Here is a 17,871-nt window from a genome sequence, read left to right on the forward strand (position 1 = left end):
GTCAGGTGACCCATTTTACTGCTTGTCAGCTTCCATGACTGAGGGTCTGACTAGCATAAAACTTGGGGATAATCTGTGACTTTTGTTCAGCTGTGTTAGTCTCCATTAATAAAGAAAATCAATGTCTTGTTTGACAAAAGTTCTATGAAATAAAGCTGCTATCAAGCTCTCTCAGAAATAAAGGAAATATTTATCTACTCTTTGGCTCAAGATTTGAGTGAATCCCACCCCTTATCAAAGATCCAATGTAAATTAAGTGAGCAAAACCGATTCCTATTTTACTGTAAAACGGACACAAATTCTATAACAAAGACAAAGAGCCAAAATGGCACCATACTGTTTTATTTTAACCTTCAAACAATATAAAGAGGTAACAACTTCTGATGCCAAACCATGCAAAGTAACAACAAAGGAACGAAAAAAATATTAACAACAAAAAGACAGTCATTGAAAGGTGCTTCACAGCAGTGCTTTGGCAGTTCTGGCAAGTATTTCTGTCCAATGGCTTTAACACAAAGGGTGTGAATGAACCCATGACCTCAGCTGAGGAACTCCCACACCCTCCCCGGGTAGTTTACACATTCTGAGTCATCACACACCACACCCTATACTCGCCAGACTTATATTTTTATAGTTCACCTCTTAGAACACAGAACTACGGATTGTGCGTAACTGCAACAAAAACTAAAAAACAAAACAGTGTGGTAGAAAAGTAAACGAACTCCTATGTTTCCAGTAAGGCATCAGGGAATCGCTGCTGGCTGTGCCCTTCATTTCACCAGTTTGAAGAAACGTTTGACTTATATTTCTCAGCAAACCCAATATTCAGAAGCTTAACCAGCAGGCTCAAGTTAAAAGTTTAAAAGACAGTCCTTTTTTTTTTTTTTTTGGTAAATGTTTCTTATAAAACATGAAATCAAGTTCCACTTTATTAAAAAAAAAACAACTGAGCATTTTTAATAGTAAAAATATATATATGTTTATATCTCTCTTTTTAAAAAGACATTTAATAACAATACTTCAGAAGACTAGATTTAACCCTCAACCCCTCACCCTGCCAAGCTGTCCACCTGGCACAGATACATTAAGGCAAAGGCTCAGAGAGGCGTGGCCACCTTGGCGGTGGGCTGGGCACGTGAGAGGAACACACTCCGCTCCTACAGGGCCCGTTCAGAATGGCTTCTCCCTCATGTTCACCGAGCCATCCTGCATCCCGAAGTAGACTCTCTCCGCCATGTTGATGAACAGCCCCGTGTCCACCACACCTGTGGGACGAAGGGCAGAAGGAAGTGTTAAGTTTGAGCCTCCCAAGGTAGGAAGAAAACCAGGATCAGGGGGTCCATAGGAGTGACCACCTTCAAAAGCACCAAATGATACATCTAAAGATGCACCTCACACATGGTGATGAAAACACATCCTGGTTATTTGTATTTCTTCTTGCAATCTCTCCCCCTCTGGGATCCTGGATGTCTCTCTGTACTCAAATGTGCAAGCTTTTTCCTGCCTCAGGGCCTTTGCTCACACTGTTGCCCTTATCTGGACCAGTCATCTTCTCAGAGAGGCCCTCCATCATGACTCTAAGTGCTCCCATTCCCAGTGATCCTCAATCACACTATCAGCCTTAGAAGCTTTTCCCACAAAGGGCTGAAAGATACTTGCAATGCATATACTATGTCAAGATGAAAACTCTCCAGATCAGTAAGACAACAGACAATCTAGTGGAAAAATGGGCAGAAGACTTAAGAGATACTTCACAAAAGAGGTTCTCCAAAACAGCCAATAAACATAGAAAACAGTGCTCAAACTGGTCAATAGGGAATGTAGGGACTTCCCCAGCAGCCCAATGGTTAAGACTCTGCTCCGCCAATGCAGGGGACGTGGGTCCTGTCCCTAGTCAGGGAACTAAAGGTCCCACATGCTGCAAGGTGCAGCAAAAAATTGAAAAAAATAAAATAAAATAAAGAATAAAATAAACGATACATTTTTTTTTTAAAAAGAATGCAAATCAAGACACCACTACACTCTCAACAGGATGAGTATAATGAAATTTGACTGGAATGTAAAGACACTCCCACACATTGACTATAGGAGTAAATTGGCAAAAAACCATGCTGGAAAATCTTTCTCGGTATATCTTCTAAAGCTGAACATATTCATACCTGATGATCCAGCAACTCTACTCCTCAGTATACATCAGGTATATATATATATGATCCTCACAAGGTATGTAAGACAATGTTCCCAACAGCTAAAAACTAGAAACACCCAAATGCCCATAAGAGTAGAATGGATATACAGACGTTTTTTCACACACAAAAATGATGGTATACTGTTCAGTAGCGCAAATTAACTACAACTGTTAGCAACCTTTACTGAAAATATTTCATATACACACATACTACAGTGAGATAACACTGTTCACCTACTGATGGACCCAGTGTGTAGGGAAGCACACTGGCATGCACTTCAGGCAGAAGGTAAACTAATGCCATCGTGGAAGGCAATTCTGCACTATCTGGCAAAATCAGATACACTTATTCTTTCAGCTGGTAATCCCCTTCTAAAAAAGGACTGGAAACGAGTATCTGCTCACACGGATCTGCCTAAATAAATTTTGTGAGAGTCACAGGATGGAATGCCATATTATTATTAAGAAAAAAAAAAAGAATGAGGAAGTTCTTTTGTGATCCATTATATAATAACCTTCAAAGTGGTGAAAAAACAGGAAAATAGGAAGACAGAAAAAACAGGAAGCAAAACATGTGCCAAGTATGCTGTCAATTGTGTAAACAAAGAGATGGGGGTGGGGGAGCTGCCTTGTGTTTACGTAAGATCAACTCAAGAAGGACACACACACACACAAGGACACACAACTCTGGAAGCACTGGCTGTCTTCAGACGGGGAAAGTGGAGGGATGGAAGACAGAGAATTTTCACTGTTGATCCTTAAAATTTTGAAGTATGTAAATTCAAAAGGATAAAAAAATTTTCAAAGACAGCCCCCCCATACATAAATAAGATCATCTACCAGCACTGCACCAACACGACAGGGGCCTCCCAAAGACATGCCCAGTGGTCACTCAAGACCCAGGCTTCTCAAAAATTCTACTGAGTCAAAAAGTTCCTTAGAGTTTTTACATAATATTTCAAGGAAAAATCTGAACAAACTTTTAGGCCAACCCAATGTAACATAAGGTGACAGCTTCCACCTGATTCAAGAGAAAGCCAAACTGAGTTCAGAAAAGACTTCAACGATTTAAGAGTAGAGGTGCAGGGCAGCTGTCAAAGGTCTGATCTCAAGAACCACCTCTCTTCAGATTATTAGGACGCTGGGAGTAACTAACCCATTCCTACACCCATCCCCAGATTAGTGGAAAGGGGAGAGGTGGCCTGGTCTGAACAAGGGGGAAAGAACCCCGCTGGCTTTGGCACTTCTCTGCTCCGGGTGCAGCAGTGGAACACCCAAGGGTGTGGCAGCCAGGGGCCAGTTCTGCTGCCCTCTAGGTGTCCCCACACAAATGGACGTGCATGGGACACAGGCAGGGTGACATAGACAGACAGGGAAGCTTTCCCTTCCCTCCTCCCTTGACCCAGGTCCAGCATCATGTATTACAACAGACCAAAGAGGAGGAGAAAAAGAGAATGAGAAAACAAACCACACGGATGACCCTGGAGGCACTGTGCTAAATAATTCAGCATCTAGCTTCTCTGTTTACACCGTCTTCACTTAAGTTCCTAATGAAGCTCTGAACTTCTCTAGGATGTAGCTTCTGCTGACTGAGGTGGAGACCAAAGAATGGGAGAAATCTGCTCACAAAGGACATCTCAGTGTCTCAATTAGCGTCGAAAGGTCTGAGCAGGTGCACCAGAGCCCCCTAGTGGGCACTGCAAGTAATCCTCCCACAGAGGAACAGCGCCCTCACTGGTGGGGGCTCCCTGCATTTGCATTATCACTAGGGCTAATTCTTCCAGATTATCAACAGCGACCAGGCAGAAGAACTCCCTATAACACAAGGCACAGCACCTCGCCCATGGCAGGAATCTAACAAGCTTGGGCTAACTGAGTCATTCTTCTCCAGAGAACAGGCCAGAACCAAAGAGGTGGCAGCCAAGCTCTTTGCAGAGAAGGTGGGTTTATTTCAAGGCAAGCCCCCTGATGCTCCATCGGCCCCGTGCCTGCCCCAATTGAAACGGGTTGTGAAATGCCAACTAACAAAGCTGCTAGGTGAGCAATAACTGTTTTCAGGAGGAAAAGGCAAAGGCGTGAAGTTAGAAATTCCAAACATGTTATAAAACAAATTCTTCCCACAAGTCTCAAAGCCACAGCCACTGTGCCTCCCATGGCCAGAGGCAGGGGACAGCTATGAAGAGCCTGGGTGTCTACACTCAAGAATATATGTTACCTGGGATCATTTTGATGGCTATGTTCACTTCACTCCATTTGTGGACCCGGTCAAACTTCCAGTCCAGGATAAAGTTTCCATTATCCGTTACCACAGGACCCTAGAAGATAATTGTCCACAATGACGAGGTGATATAGGTTCAGGCAGGCAGAGGGGGCAGGAGAGTGGATGTGATAACCTAAGCAACCCACTCCAACCAGTACTCCCACCTCATGCTTTCTATTACTAGAAGGCAGTGCTACGAAGCAGTAATGAGCAGGAGTCCTGAAGCCACTGAGGCAGATATCTCACAGGGGCCATTTTCCTCTGTGAGCCTCAGATTCGGCTATGGCAAGAAAGGGATAATGAAACCTGCCTCCTTAGGCAGCTTATGAGTAAACCACATGGATAAGCATTTACCACAGTGAGGGCACAGTGATGCTTAGCCATCATTAGAGCAAAAAACTACAGCAAGAGAACAGACAACATGGCTCAATGCTCCCAGAGCTTCACACTGAGAACCATCAGTGATGCAACGTGCAACACTCCCCCCGGATCAGGCAGACCCAACAAACAGATGCAGCAGTGAGGGGCCCTGGGGTCACAGGGGCTTGGGGTAGTTTTAGTTAATTAACCCAGAATTACACAGCAGCTGTGGGCACTAGAAAGCATATAGGACCACAAATGTTGTCAGAACACAAAGACTGCTCTGCAAAATGGAGGAGTGGGAGCCCAGTAAGAACACCCAAAGGCAAGATGCTGGGCTCTTGTGTGGTGGAACCCCAGCTCTGAGAGAGAACCCTGACAATCTCCTCTTGAATCCTCAGCTACTCAGGGAGCCAGAGTCAGAGCTCAGTATAACAACTATGATTAAGACTGTGGTTTTTTAAAAAGTCACAAAACACCAGGAAGAAAATACATTAAAATAAAATAAGTTCATCAGGGAAGAGTTACAGGTAAGTTGCTTTCTCTCCTGTATGTTTCAAACTTTTTATATATAGTTCTGTCTGCAGCTATAGTTAGTTTTTGAATTATTACTACTGCTTGTTTAATTAAGTGTAAGAAAAAAACTTCTGTTCAACCCACTTTAGAAGCTGAAGTGAAGCATTTGGACTAAGTATCTGGAGTGTATTCCTGGGGAGGAGCTTACATCCCCCAAGGAACTCTACTTCATTTAAACACAGGATGAGAAAAGAGGAAAAAGAAAATTATACCACAAAACCTGAATAACTCTCTGCCCCAGGAGGGACTCCCCAAACCCATTTTTAGCAGCTGTTAGAGAGATCCAGGTACAAAGATCAGATCACCTGAGGAGATTCAGATTCCAAGGGACAGAAAATGTGCCCATTTGTACATGGAATATACAGTGTGTTAAGTATAGGCTTGTCTACATGAGTTTGAATATGGAAACTGATAAAGCCAGTGCTCAGAAAATAAGCCAATAGGCTAATTAAAAATAAACAGAGAGAACTTCCATGGTGGCACAGTGGATTAAGAATCTTCCTGCCAATGCAGGGGACAAGGGTTCTATCCCTGGTTTGAAAAGATTCCACATGCCACAGGGCAACTAAGCCCATGTGGCACAACTACTGAGCCTACACGCTGCAACTACTGAAGCCCACACACTTAGAGCCTGTGCTCTGCAACAAGAGAAGTCACCACAATGAGAAGCCCACACTTCTAGAGTAGCCCTGACGCCAAAACTAGAGAAAGCCCTTGAGCAGCAATGAAGACACAGTGCAGCCAATAAATAATCAACAGAAGCCACCTGCCCAGTCTGGGTAAAGACCTAACGGAAGGAGGAGGACAGGCCCTGAGAGCCTGGAACACCTTCCAGAAACCTTCCAGCCACTCACTGCCTTGTTGACGGCCATGCGAAGTTCAATCATGCCCCCAAACTTCTGGGTCACAGTTCGGCTCACTGGGACATAGGCCATAGGGATGACCTCAATGGGGATGCCCTTGTGCCACTGATCCCCGAGGTTCTTTGAATCTTTCCTAGAAAGAAAGAGTCAGAAATACAACAGATGTCAATAAGCTCAGCAGTACAGACATGCCAAATTCAGGCACGGAGTTACTAATGAGGTGACAGGGCAGGGCCAAGTGTCCAGGGCTTCAAACGGACTGGCTATGCTTTACTGTAAGTAAATATGACAAAAATGTTAAAACCTGGATATGACTGGCTTGTGGTTAAACAGGTGTGAGGAACATAATCATTTATGCTCTTCCTACAGCTGTAATATTTTTTTTTAATTAACATGCTCAGCACAAGTGCCTTCTAGTAGACTCTCAGAGCCTGGTCAAAGGCTGTCCACAACACAAATCACATGTGACAGAAGGGAAGCAGGGGTGCTGGGTCACTGCCCAGGGGCAGGCCTGACCTGCTTCCTCCGCAGGGAGCGAATAGGGTGAATGAGTGATCAATAAGGACATGCTCTATTAATGAGTGTGACATCCGTTTCCTCCTTCCAGCAGACACAAGAAATAGCAGTATCTTCCTTCAGCACCAAAGCAGAACATAATTGTCCAAGGCACTCTTCCTGAGTCACAGGAAGGAGAAGTGCTCCTCCCTCCAGCTCTGTTTTCTCCTCCCTAAAATGCGGGCTGGCGTCTGAGGCACCTCCTCAGTGGACAGTTCAGAAACACTGAACATCGTACCTGAAATCGGCAATCACGATGAAGCGACTGGCGTTGCCGGCCACAATCTTCTCCTGGGTCAGGCAGCCTCTGGGGAACGGGGAAGAAGCAAAGGAAAAAACACGGGGCTAAGTAAGACAAAATCTGAATTTGGGAACTAAAGTCAGATAAAGGAAACCAAAATCCATTCAGTTCTGACACTCAGAAATTTAATTTTTAATTCTTAAAGGAACAGCCCCCCTAACTCTATCACATTGCAACAGACTAAATTGTGTCTCCCCGCCCTCTGCCCCCTAAAATTCATCTGGTGAAGGCCTAACCCCTAATGTGACTGTATGTGAAAGATGAGGTCTCTAAGGAAGTAACTGTGGTTCAATGAGGTTACTGAAGTGGGGCTCTGCTCTGATTAGGATGGGTATCCTTCTAAGATGATACCAAAAAGCTCTTACTCTCTCTCCCGCCACCACAGGAGGCTACACTGAGAAGGCAGCCATCTGCAAGCCCAGGGCTTCAGAACAGTGACAAACAAATTTCTCCCTTGAAGTCACCACATCTACGATTTTTGTTATGGCACCTGGGCTAAGACCTGCTACTTCCAGTAAATGGACTGTGGAAACAGGAGTCTGTGTCTGGGAGAAAGGGTTCCCAGTAGGGCCACAGGCATAACCCAACTAAGATGCACCTGCCAGGGAGCACGGTGGCTGGGGGAGGTCATGTGACTGTGGCATGCAGTGGAGGAGTAAGGACAAGCTTTGAACAACCTGCCCTCTCTGCCATTTGACAGCCAGAGTTATGAAGTAGAGATAGCACAGTGAGACTTTAAGCACATTTTGTGTCACTCCAGAGTCTGGCTGATTATAAAAACAAGGAGACAGGGACTTCACCTTCTTCCACTCACCACTTCTTAACTCCCCAAAATTAACACAAGAAACACCCAATAAATGTTTTCCAAAGGAATGAATACACACATCACTCCCTGCTCGAGCCCACAGACCTAGTAATCTAGTCCCAGTAATGTGTTTGTTTTAGGCTGTGCAATTTTTTTTTTTTTTTTTTTGGCTGTACAATTTTTAAAGTTGGAATCAGCAGAAGGCAGCAGACAGAGAACCCATTAAGATGAATCACTTCATTGACCAGGCTCGGGTCCTTGTCACCAGACTGCTACTAACAACCAGAAATGCCCAGCTGGCTCTACAGTCTTATGCCATCAACATCCAAGAAGAAAGACAAACTCGTGTGTATCACAGAGGCACTGTGCTTATCCTGCATTCCACTTGGCTTTGCTAAGGATTAACTGGCAGATACTTGGCAAAAAAAGGCCCCACAACTCACCCACCACCCTTGATGAGGTTGAGGTCAGCGTCGACTTCATCAGCACCATCGATGGCAAGATCGATCTGCATTGAAGAAAGATACAAAAACCACTGAGACCCTCGTGAGGGAAGGCTCTGTGCTAAGCATGAACCTTCAACAGCTCATCAGATCCCAGCTGCCCTAGTAGCCAAGCACAGTTATTATTCCTACTTAACCAGTTAGGAAACTAAGACTCTCAGTGGTTAAGTTATTCCACTAGGGTCATGAGGAAACATATATAGACCACACCTGGGTGCAGCTCTCATCCACCACTTTATTCTTCCTCTACTCTTTGATGGGCTTCTCTTTGGACAAGCTGGAATTACTGAGCATGCAATCTCAGTATGAGTAACTTCACCTCCAAGTATAGAAAGAGATATATAGTATATCTGTGGGATTAAAATTTCCTTGGAAGCAGGCAATAATGGAAAAAAGTCTGAGAAGCACTGATTTAGAAATGTCTGAACTGATATGGCAAAAACATGGGTATGCTGACACACATCTGATGTGATTTAAAATTGGAAAATTTCTGAGATCCCGCCCCCATGATCCCACTCAAGTACCTGTCTGGGCTTGCCCACTGCCTTTAACAGGAAGTTCCATTGCCAGCCCAAAAGCAGTGAAGGAGGAGAATAGGTTCATTCATGTTTCAAAATTTGAAATCAAGGAAGAGATATATTGATACTTCTCATCACTCCTGGGACTCTGCATGGACCATATGGGAGCCTCAGGAATGGTTTTTCTAAAAACATCAGTATAAAGAAGGAAATGGCAACCCACTCCAGTATTCTTGTCTGGAAAATCCCATAGGCAGAGGAGCCTGGTGGGTTACAGTCCATGGGGCCACAAAGAGTTGGACAGGACTGAGCACACGTAAAACCTCAGGGTACAAATTCAGTTCAAGCTGCAAGTCAGAAGTTGCCTGATATGGAGGCACCAAAACTTTAGTGGGGCAGCCTCACTTCTGCCTTTTTACAAGGATGAAGTGACAGCCCACGATGCTCCTCCCCACCTTGCACTGACCCCAGCTGTACCACAGCCAGCTCTCTGGGGACTGGAGGAAGGCAATCTTTTCTGCATAGGTCCCATGTCCACCTTCAGCCCAAAGTATTCTATCACTTGGTCCTAGACACCCCAGCCAGTCTGAGCACTGTCTGCATATACCCACATGCTAGCCTGGAGCTGCTCCCAGGGTTCCCATCCTCACTGGAATGCTCTCCCCTGCCCTTGCCACCTAGCCATCACAGCTCTGCTCAAATTTTCACCTCTTCCCACAAAACCCCTCTAAGCAGCAAGCACTCTAGAGCTGGAAGCACCTGAATTCATCCTCAGGCTCTGCCACTTAAAAGAAGCAAGGCCTCAGGCAAACACCTTGCCTTCTCCATGCCTTTCCCACATTTGTAAAATGGGATGGTAATGGGATGGTAATAGTTCCCACCTTCCAGACTACAGGAGCTTAAATACAGGTGACCCTGAACAACAGGGTCAGGTTCGAACCATGCAGGTCCACCTAGAGGCAGATTGTGTCCACCACATACGCACTGCAGTACTATGTGATCCATGGTTGGCTAAACACACAGATGCAGAACCACGAATACAGAAGGCCAACTATGGCACTTAAGCATCTGTGGATTCTGGTTTTCACAGTGGGTCCTGGAACCAAGCCCCTTGGACACTGAGGGATGACTGCGGTTTAATACAGACCAGCACTTAGTAGAATAACTGTACACAGTGAGGGCTCGGGAAATGCCAGCTGTGAGGATGCTCCACACTCTCCTCAACGTCAGTCTCTGGATTGCTCGTGTGTTCAATTGTCTTAATCATAAACCTTCTGTTTTCAAAAGCCCATGCTTGCCTCAGACAATTGCTTCTTATCTCCATTTAGCAGTAAACTCCAAGGGCCAGCTTGCTCATATTACATGTCTGTGTGAGGGCTGCAGGAAGTCCTGGGTCCCTGAGCCCCCTCAGTTAAACCACAGGGAATGTCCTGGAAATTAAGAACCTCCCCACTTGTGACCTCAGCCAGGATTAATATCTAAAGTCCCAGGAGAAGAGGTAGTATGGCTGACTGACTTTCCTCTTAGACTTGATCAGATATCCTGAGCCCACGAACAAGTGACAGTCATAAAAAAGGAGGCAGAAAAACCCAGCAGCCTCTCTTACCTCTGGGTGTCGGTCCAGGTCACTGAGAGTTAAGCCATACTGCAGGATGAGCTGGCGGGCCTGTGGAGAACAGGAAAAAGCACCCATAATCATCATCTCTGAATGAGGGTGAGGATTCTCAGAAGCCACTTGGATCTAAGGGTCAGACACTCAGTACCACCAAAGTGAAGTGAAGTTGCTCAGTCATGTCCAACTCTTTGCGACCCCATGGACTGTAGCCTACCAGGCTCCTCCATCCATGGGATTCTCCAGGTAAGAATACTGGAGTGGGTTGTCATTTCCTTCTCCAAGGGATCTTCCCGACCCAGGGATTGAACCCAGGTCTCCCGCATTGCAAGCAGATGCTTTAACCTCTGAGCCACCCTCCCAAATCCAACCTGTACCACCAAGAGATAGGGATCCAGCCCCAAGAATGGCAAAAGTTGGCCCATTCCAGGAACTGGAAGAAGGTAAACAGCACCTACTGAACACTTTGCTCCAGCACTAGACAGAGTCCCTCCTCTGTGACTTGTTCCTTAAGATGATGGCATGGCCTCCGAAAGCCTCTGGTAATACACTACAGATGTTGCTGTTTTACTCTCTGAGTTGTGTCTGACTCTGTGTGACTTCCCTGGTGGCTCAGACAGTAAAGTGTCTGTCTACAATGCGGGAGACCCAGGTTCAATCCCTGGGTGGGGAAGATCTCCTGGAGAAGGAAATGGCAACCCACTCCAGTATTCTTGCCCAGAAAATCCCATGGACAGAGCAGCCTGTTGGGTTACAGACCATGGGGTTGGACAGAGCAGCCTGGTAGGTTACAGACCATGGGGTCAAAAAGAGTCAGACAGACACGACTGAGCTTTCACTTTCTTTCTTTCTGTGTGACTCCATGGACTATAGCCCACCAGATTCCTCTGACCATGAGATGGATTCTCCAGGCAAGAATACTGGAGTGGGTTACCATCTCCTTCTCTAGGGGATCTTCCTGACCCAGGGATCAAACCTGAGTCTCCTGAATTAGCAGGCAGCCTCTACTGCTGAGCCACCAGGGAAGCCCAATACAGTACAGTAGGTAGCCCTCATCTGTGGTTTCAGTTACCTATGGGCAACCTCAACCCAAAAATTTTACATGTAACATTCCAGAAATCACAAGTTTTAAACTGCACACCACTTTGAGTATAGCACGATGAGATCTCTGCTGCATACTCCATCCGGTCCAGGATGTGAATCATCCTTTTCTTCAGCACACCCCACCTGTTAGTCACTTAACAGCCATCTCAGCTATCAGCCTGATGTCACAGTATCACAGTGCTTGTGTTCAACCGACCCTTACTGTACTTCACACAGGCATTCCTCGGTTTACTGTGCTTCGCTTTATTGTGCTTTATTACCAGCTGAAGGCTGTGGCCACCCTGCCTCCAGGGAGCCTAAGGGTGCAAATTCTCCAACAGCATTTGCTCACTTTGTGTGTCACACTTCGGTAGTTCTCACGGTATTTCAAACTTTTTCATTATCATTATTACGTTTGTTACGGTAGCCTGTGACCAGTGAGCTTTCACGTTACTACTGTAACTGCTTTGGCGTTTTTTCAGCAATATTTTTAAACTAAGGTATGTCCATTGCTTTTTTAGACATAATGCTATTGCACACTTACTAGAATATAATGCAGTGTAGACATAACTTCTATATGCACTGGGAAATTCAAGTAGCTCACTCTGTATCATACTATATGATGGTGGAATGGAACCAAACCTGGACTATCTCCAAGGGAAAGCTCCAAAGCACAATAGTGATGCTGACAATTCAGATACACCAAAGACACGCCATAAAATGCTTTCTTAAGCGCAACAGTAAAAGTTGTTAACTCAGTAAGGAAAGGAAAAAAATTACACGCTAAGGCTGCTAAGATCTAAAACTGTAAGAACAAATCTTCCATCCATGAAACTGTAAAGAAGGAAAAAGAAATTTGTGCCAGTTTCACTGTTGCAACCCAAACTGCAGAAGTTATGACAACAGTGAGTAAATGCCTAGTTAAGATGGAAAAGGAATTAAATTTTACAATAGTGTATTTTGAGAGCGAAACCATGATCACCTAACTTTTATCAGTGTCTTGTTACAACTGTCCTATTACTAGCTGTTGTTCTCTTACCATGCCTAATTTACCAACTGAATGTCATCACAGGTTATCTATGTATATGAAAAAATATAGTATACATCACATTCAGTTGTATCTGCTGTTTCAGGCAGCCACTGGGGGTCTAAGAATGTATTCTCCATGGATGAGGGGGCAGGGGAAGGGGGGAGACTACCATTACTTTTTAAAACTTCCTAAGCTAAGACTTTGGGCTCCTAAATCACTGCAGATGGTGACTGCAGCCATGAATATAAAAAGACGCTTGCACCTTGGAAGAAAAGCTATGACAAACCTAGATAGCATATTAAAAAGCACAGACATCACTTTGCTGACAAAGATCCGTCTAGTCAAAGCTATGGTTTTTCCAGTAGTCATGTATGGATTTGAGAGTTGAACCATAAAAACGGAACTCCAAAGAATTGATGCTTTTGAACTGTGGTGTTGGAGAAGACTCCTGAGAGTCCCTTGGACTGCAAGGAAATCAAATCAGTCAATCCTAAAGGAAACCAGGCCTGAGTATTCATTGGAAGGACTGATGCTGATGCTCCAATACTTTGGCCACCTGATGTGAAGAACTGACTCACTAGAAAAGACCCTGATGCTGGGAAAGATTGAATTTGAATCCTGGATTTTTATTTGATCCTATGAATGATTACTGCTTAATTTTTTTAAGTATTGTGGAGGTGTTTAAAAGTCTCCCTACTTTTCACAGAGACATAATGAAATACATACAATGAAATCATACTATGTCTGGGATTCCCTTCAAAATAACACAGGCAGAGGAGAAGGGGACAACAGAGAATAAGATGGTTGGATGGCATCACCGACTTGATGGACATGAGTTTGAGCAAGCTCCAGGAGTTTGTGCTGCATTCCATGGGGTCACAAACAGTAGGACATGACTGAGCAACTGAACTGAACTGAAACTAAGAGCCAAATCTACAAAACATAAGAAATTTTTTTTAATAATGTAAAAAAAAAATGACAGAAGAAGATCACTATAAATTGATACACAGGGACAATTTCCAGGCCACACTGTTGAATAAAAATAAGCAAGAGAATACCCACACTCAGAAGACGATGTAAAGGCAGGACACCAGAATGGCTGCTAGTGAGGAGCATGGCAAACTGAGAGAACAGACTGGGAAAAATCAGGATGTTTGTGGCCAAGTCAGCACCACTGACTATATGCTTACAATATATGGAGCAACCCAAGCATGGAAACCTTTTTACCAAAAGCCATGTCTAGAAAATATCTTCTACCTAAAGTCAAAACCACCTGAGATTAAGAATGAGGTCTTGGTTCTAATCTTAAATAAACCAGTCACATGACCCCTATCAAGTTTTCTCACCTATAAAAAGATGAGGATAGATAATGACCAATGTCAATCTTTAAATCCTAAGACTCTAACAATAAAACACAAACACCCTGGACTTTGAAATGTATGGGTCCTATCTGGATCCTGATTCAAACAAACTGTAGAAAAATATTTTTAAAGGATAAGACAATAGGGGAAATTAGAATCCTGGATTTTTACTTCATCCTATGAAAGATTACTGCTTAATTTTTTAAGTATTGTGGAGATGTTTTAAAGACTCCCTATTTTTCAGAGACACATAATGAAATACATACAATGAAATCATACTATGTCTGGGATTCATTTCAAAATAACACAGGCAGAGAACAGGATACAGATGAAACAAAACTGGCCATCAATTGATCACTGTGGAAACTGGGCAATGGGTACACAGAAGTTCATTGCATTATTCAGTATCCTTTTTTTTTTTTCTTTAATTTTATTTTATTTTTAAACTTTACAAAATTGTATTAGTTTTGCCAAATATCAAAATGAATCCGCCACAGGTATACATGTGTTCCCCATCCTGAACCCTCCTCCCTCCTCCCTCAGTATCCTTTTTGAAGTTTGAAATTTTCCATAATAAAAAGGTAAAATAAAATGCTGAGTGAATCAAGTTCAAAAGAAAAAAAACTCATGATTTTGAAAGAGAAATACATAATGAAGGGAGAAAACAAGAAAAAAGGTATTGCTGGTTCATTTCTCAGTTCCTAGGTTTCTCCCAACATGATATTGGAGAAACAATACTGATCACAGACCCTTAGGCTATAAAAACATTTGGAAGATGAACCCCTAAAGCCCCCCACACACTGTGGTATTCATGCCTTTGGGGAATCCCTGCCCATGACGTCCCGAGGTTGTCTTGTGTTACCAACCGCACACAGCAGAGGTGATGGCAAGCCCCAGCTGAGATTAGTTTATAAAGAAGAAAGGGCATGCTCCCTCAAGATTCCCCCACCTTCCTCCACTCACCCTCTCTCACACACACGCTAGGAAAACCTGCTGCCAAGCCCTGGAGACACTGAGAGCCTTGGGGACAAGGCCCACTTCACAGCCTGTGAAGAAGTAAGGCCACAACATCCACTTGACAGAGCATGGAAGCAGATCCTTCAAGCAGAGCTGAGATGCCTGCAGCCCTGTCCAACACTCAGCTGCAACCTCATCAGACTCAAGGCCAGAAACACCCAGCTCAACCATTCCAGATTCCTGACCCCTGGAAACTATGAGCTTACAAATATTTGTTGTTCTAAGCTGCCAAGTTTCGGGGTAATTTGTTCCAGCGACAGATATCTAATACAGATGCTGCTGGAATAATGATATGAACTGAATGTAGCTCAGTGTTATATTCTATCACAAATAAAACTGTGTTATATATACTACTGGTGCTCAGTTCCTCAGCTGTGTCCAACTCTTGCGACCCTATAGACTGCAGCCTGCCAGGCTCCTCTGTCCATGTCCATTTTTCAGGCAAGAATATCGGGCTGGGTTGCCATTTCCTCCTCCAGGGGATCTTCTCAACCCAGGGATTGAACCTGGGTCTCCTGCATCTCCTGCACTGGCAGGAGGATTCTTTACCACTGAGCCACCTGGGAGGCCCATTATATATACTATGACCCCTGTTAACTGTATACTTTGGGTTGGCCAAAAAGTTCATTCAGGTTCTTCCGCGTGATGTAAACCTGAACAAACTTTTTGGCCAATCCACTAGTTAGAAACAATACTAAACTACATTCAAATGTATTACATGAAAACTGATGGAAGGAAACAATTCTATCATGATTCCTATGGGGGAAAGAAATCTGTATAAAATCTATCATTTTCATTTAACACGAAGTTTAAAAACTGCCTGCACCACTTGCCACTGTTACTGTTTCATGAGGATGTTCTGTTTGTCCACCTAGACGGTAATCAGAGTATGCGAGAGCACATTTTATATACACTTTCACCAGCAGTTAGGATTAGCTGAGCCAATAGTTGAGTGAGTAACTATTGTGAGTTCATTAGAAAAGGAGTTACCTAGTACAAACTCCTGCTTTAAGAAAAAAAAATGATGAGACTTCCCTGGTGGTTCTGTGGCTAGGACTCCATGCCCCCAATGCAGGGGACCCAGGGTTCGACCCCTGGTTGAGGAACTAGATCCCACATGCCTCTTCACCACTGCCACCAGCTGCCTGAGTCAATGCCTGTCCAGAGTCTGCATGTGAAAGGAGCCCAGTAGGTAAGTTCCGTGGCTGGGAGGCCAACTGCTTTCCATTTAAACAGTCTGAATCCCCAGTCACAACGTGAAGGGCCCTGTACAATGACCTCAAGGATCCCACTCAGGAGGGACCCTTCAGGCCTGCTTCCATCAGCAGGTCCTCCAGCACTCCCTTCTCCCCATATCTGACTGGATTCCCCCACAAGGCCTCTGTGCACAACCCTGCACATGGAAAGAAGCATCACCATGAGTGGCATGAACTCCTTCCTCCCTGGGTGTAATGCATTGTACTGTGCTCCCCCTAAAAAAGATATATTGGGGCTTCCCTAGTGGCTCAGTGGTAAAGAATCCATCTGCCAAAGCAGGAGACACAGGTTCAATTCCTGGACCAGGAAATCCCACACGCTGTGGAGCAACTAAGCCCATCTTCCACAACTATGCAGCCTGTGCTCTAGAGCCCAGGGGCTGCAGCTATTGAGCCCATGCACCCTAGAGCCCATGCTCCACAACAAGAAAAGCCACTGCAGTGAGAAGCCCATATGTCAGAATCAGAGAGTAGCTCCCACTCTCCGAAACTAGACAAAAGGCCCATTTGCAACAAAGACTCAGCACAGCCAAAAATAATTTAAAAAAAAAAAAAGGAAAGATATATTGGAGTCCTAAACCCCAGTACTTCTGGCTGTGACTTTACCTGGAGATTGGGCTTTTACAGAGGTAATCAAGTCAGAATGAAGTCATGAGAGTGAGCCCTAACCCAACACAAGTGGTGTCCTTAGAAGAGGAGTTTGTACACACAGGGAGAGGCACACAGGTAGAATGCCACGTGACCATGAAGACTGAGAGTGAGGACACGGACCGCAAAGCCAAGTAATGCCAAAGACTGCTAGGAAACCACCTGAAGTTACGAGAAAGACAGCATAGTTTCTCCTTCACAGCCTCTAAAGGAATCAACATCTAGCCTCCAGAACCTAGAGACAATGAATTTCTGTTTTTTAAGCTGCTCAATCTGTGGTTCCTTGTCACGGCAACCCTGAGAAACCAATGCACTGAATTCAACACCACAGCCCTACTGTGGGAACATGGACCCGTGGCTGGCTCAGCCACAGGTGCTCAACTGAGATTAGTATCTGTTGACATCATATACTCCAGGCTCACATGCTGAGGGGCTCCTGAGAGTGTAATGAAACAACTCCTGGCTGTCTCTTCCAGCTCTTAAAAGTGCAGGAAGCAGGAAAGCTAATGATTAGTTTATACTTCTGGAAAAAAAGACAGGAAGAAAAATTCCTTTATCATAAATTTCTGCCTTCTCAATGCAGTTTCACAGCTGGTGCCTGCAATGCCTCATGTGATCAAGGACAGTGGCATGTGGCAGGCGAGCATTCCTGTTTTTCATCAGTTTTACAATAAAACCTGAAAACTCTGCATCTTCCCTTCTATCCCCTAACAGAGGGAGACTAAAGGCCATTGTGAATAAATGCTGTTTTTGCTTAGACCAGATCTAGCTTTTAAATACTATTTTTATTTTCCTCTCGCCAAATCTTTTAACTTTGAAGGGAAAATCTACAAAAAGCCTTTAAGTCCCTAGGGGTTTACTTGTTTAAAAGATAGAGCATAAACTATTTTGGCTTCCTTTCAGTCATTTCAGGAGACTATAGCTGGCTAAACGTA

General features: G+C 44.3%; 1 protein-coding gene across 1 annotated transcript in view; it reads right to left on the reverse strand.

Moving 5' to 3' along the window:
• Positions 1-326: 326 nt before the first annotated feature.
• RPIA (ribose 5-phosphate isomerase A) overlaps positions 327-17,871 on the reverse strand; it is a 35,629-nt gene continuing 18,084 nt past the window's right edge. Inside the window, exons 4-9 of the mRNA XM_006074736.4 lie at positions 10,536-10,595; positions 8,352-8,416; positions 7,041-7,109; positions 6,239-6,380; positions 4,404-4,503; positions 327-1,265 (exon numbers count right to left, since the gene is read on the reverse strand). Coding sequence (XP_006074798.1) covers positions 1,171-1,265; positions 4,404-4,503; positions 6,239-6,380; positions 7,041-7,109; positions 8,352-8,416; positions 10,536-10,595 — 531 coding nt within the window. The 3' untranslated portion in view covers positions 327-1,170. The remainder of the gene's footprint in view (positions 1,266-4,403; positions 4,504-6,238; positions 6,381-7,040; positions 7,110-8,351; positions 8,417-10,535; positions 10,596-17,871) is intronic.

The sequence above is a fragment of the Bubalus bubalis genome, chromosome 12 (genome assembly GCF_019923935.1).
Source record: "Bubalus bubalis isolate 160015118507 breed Murrah chromosome 12, NDDB_SH_1, whole genome shotgun sequence".
Classification (NCBI taxonomy): Eukaryota; Metazoa; Chordata; class Mammalia; order Artiodactyla; family Bovidae; genus Bubalus; species Bubalus bubalis.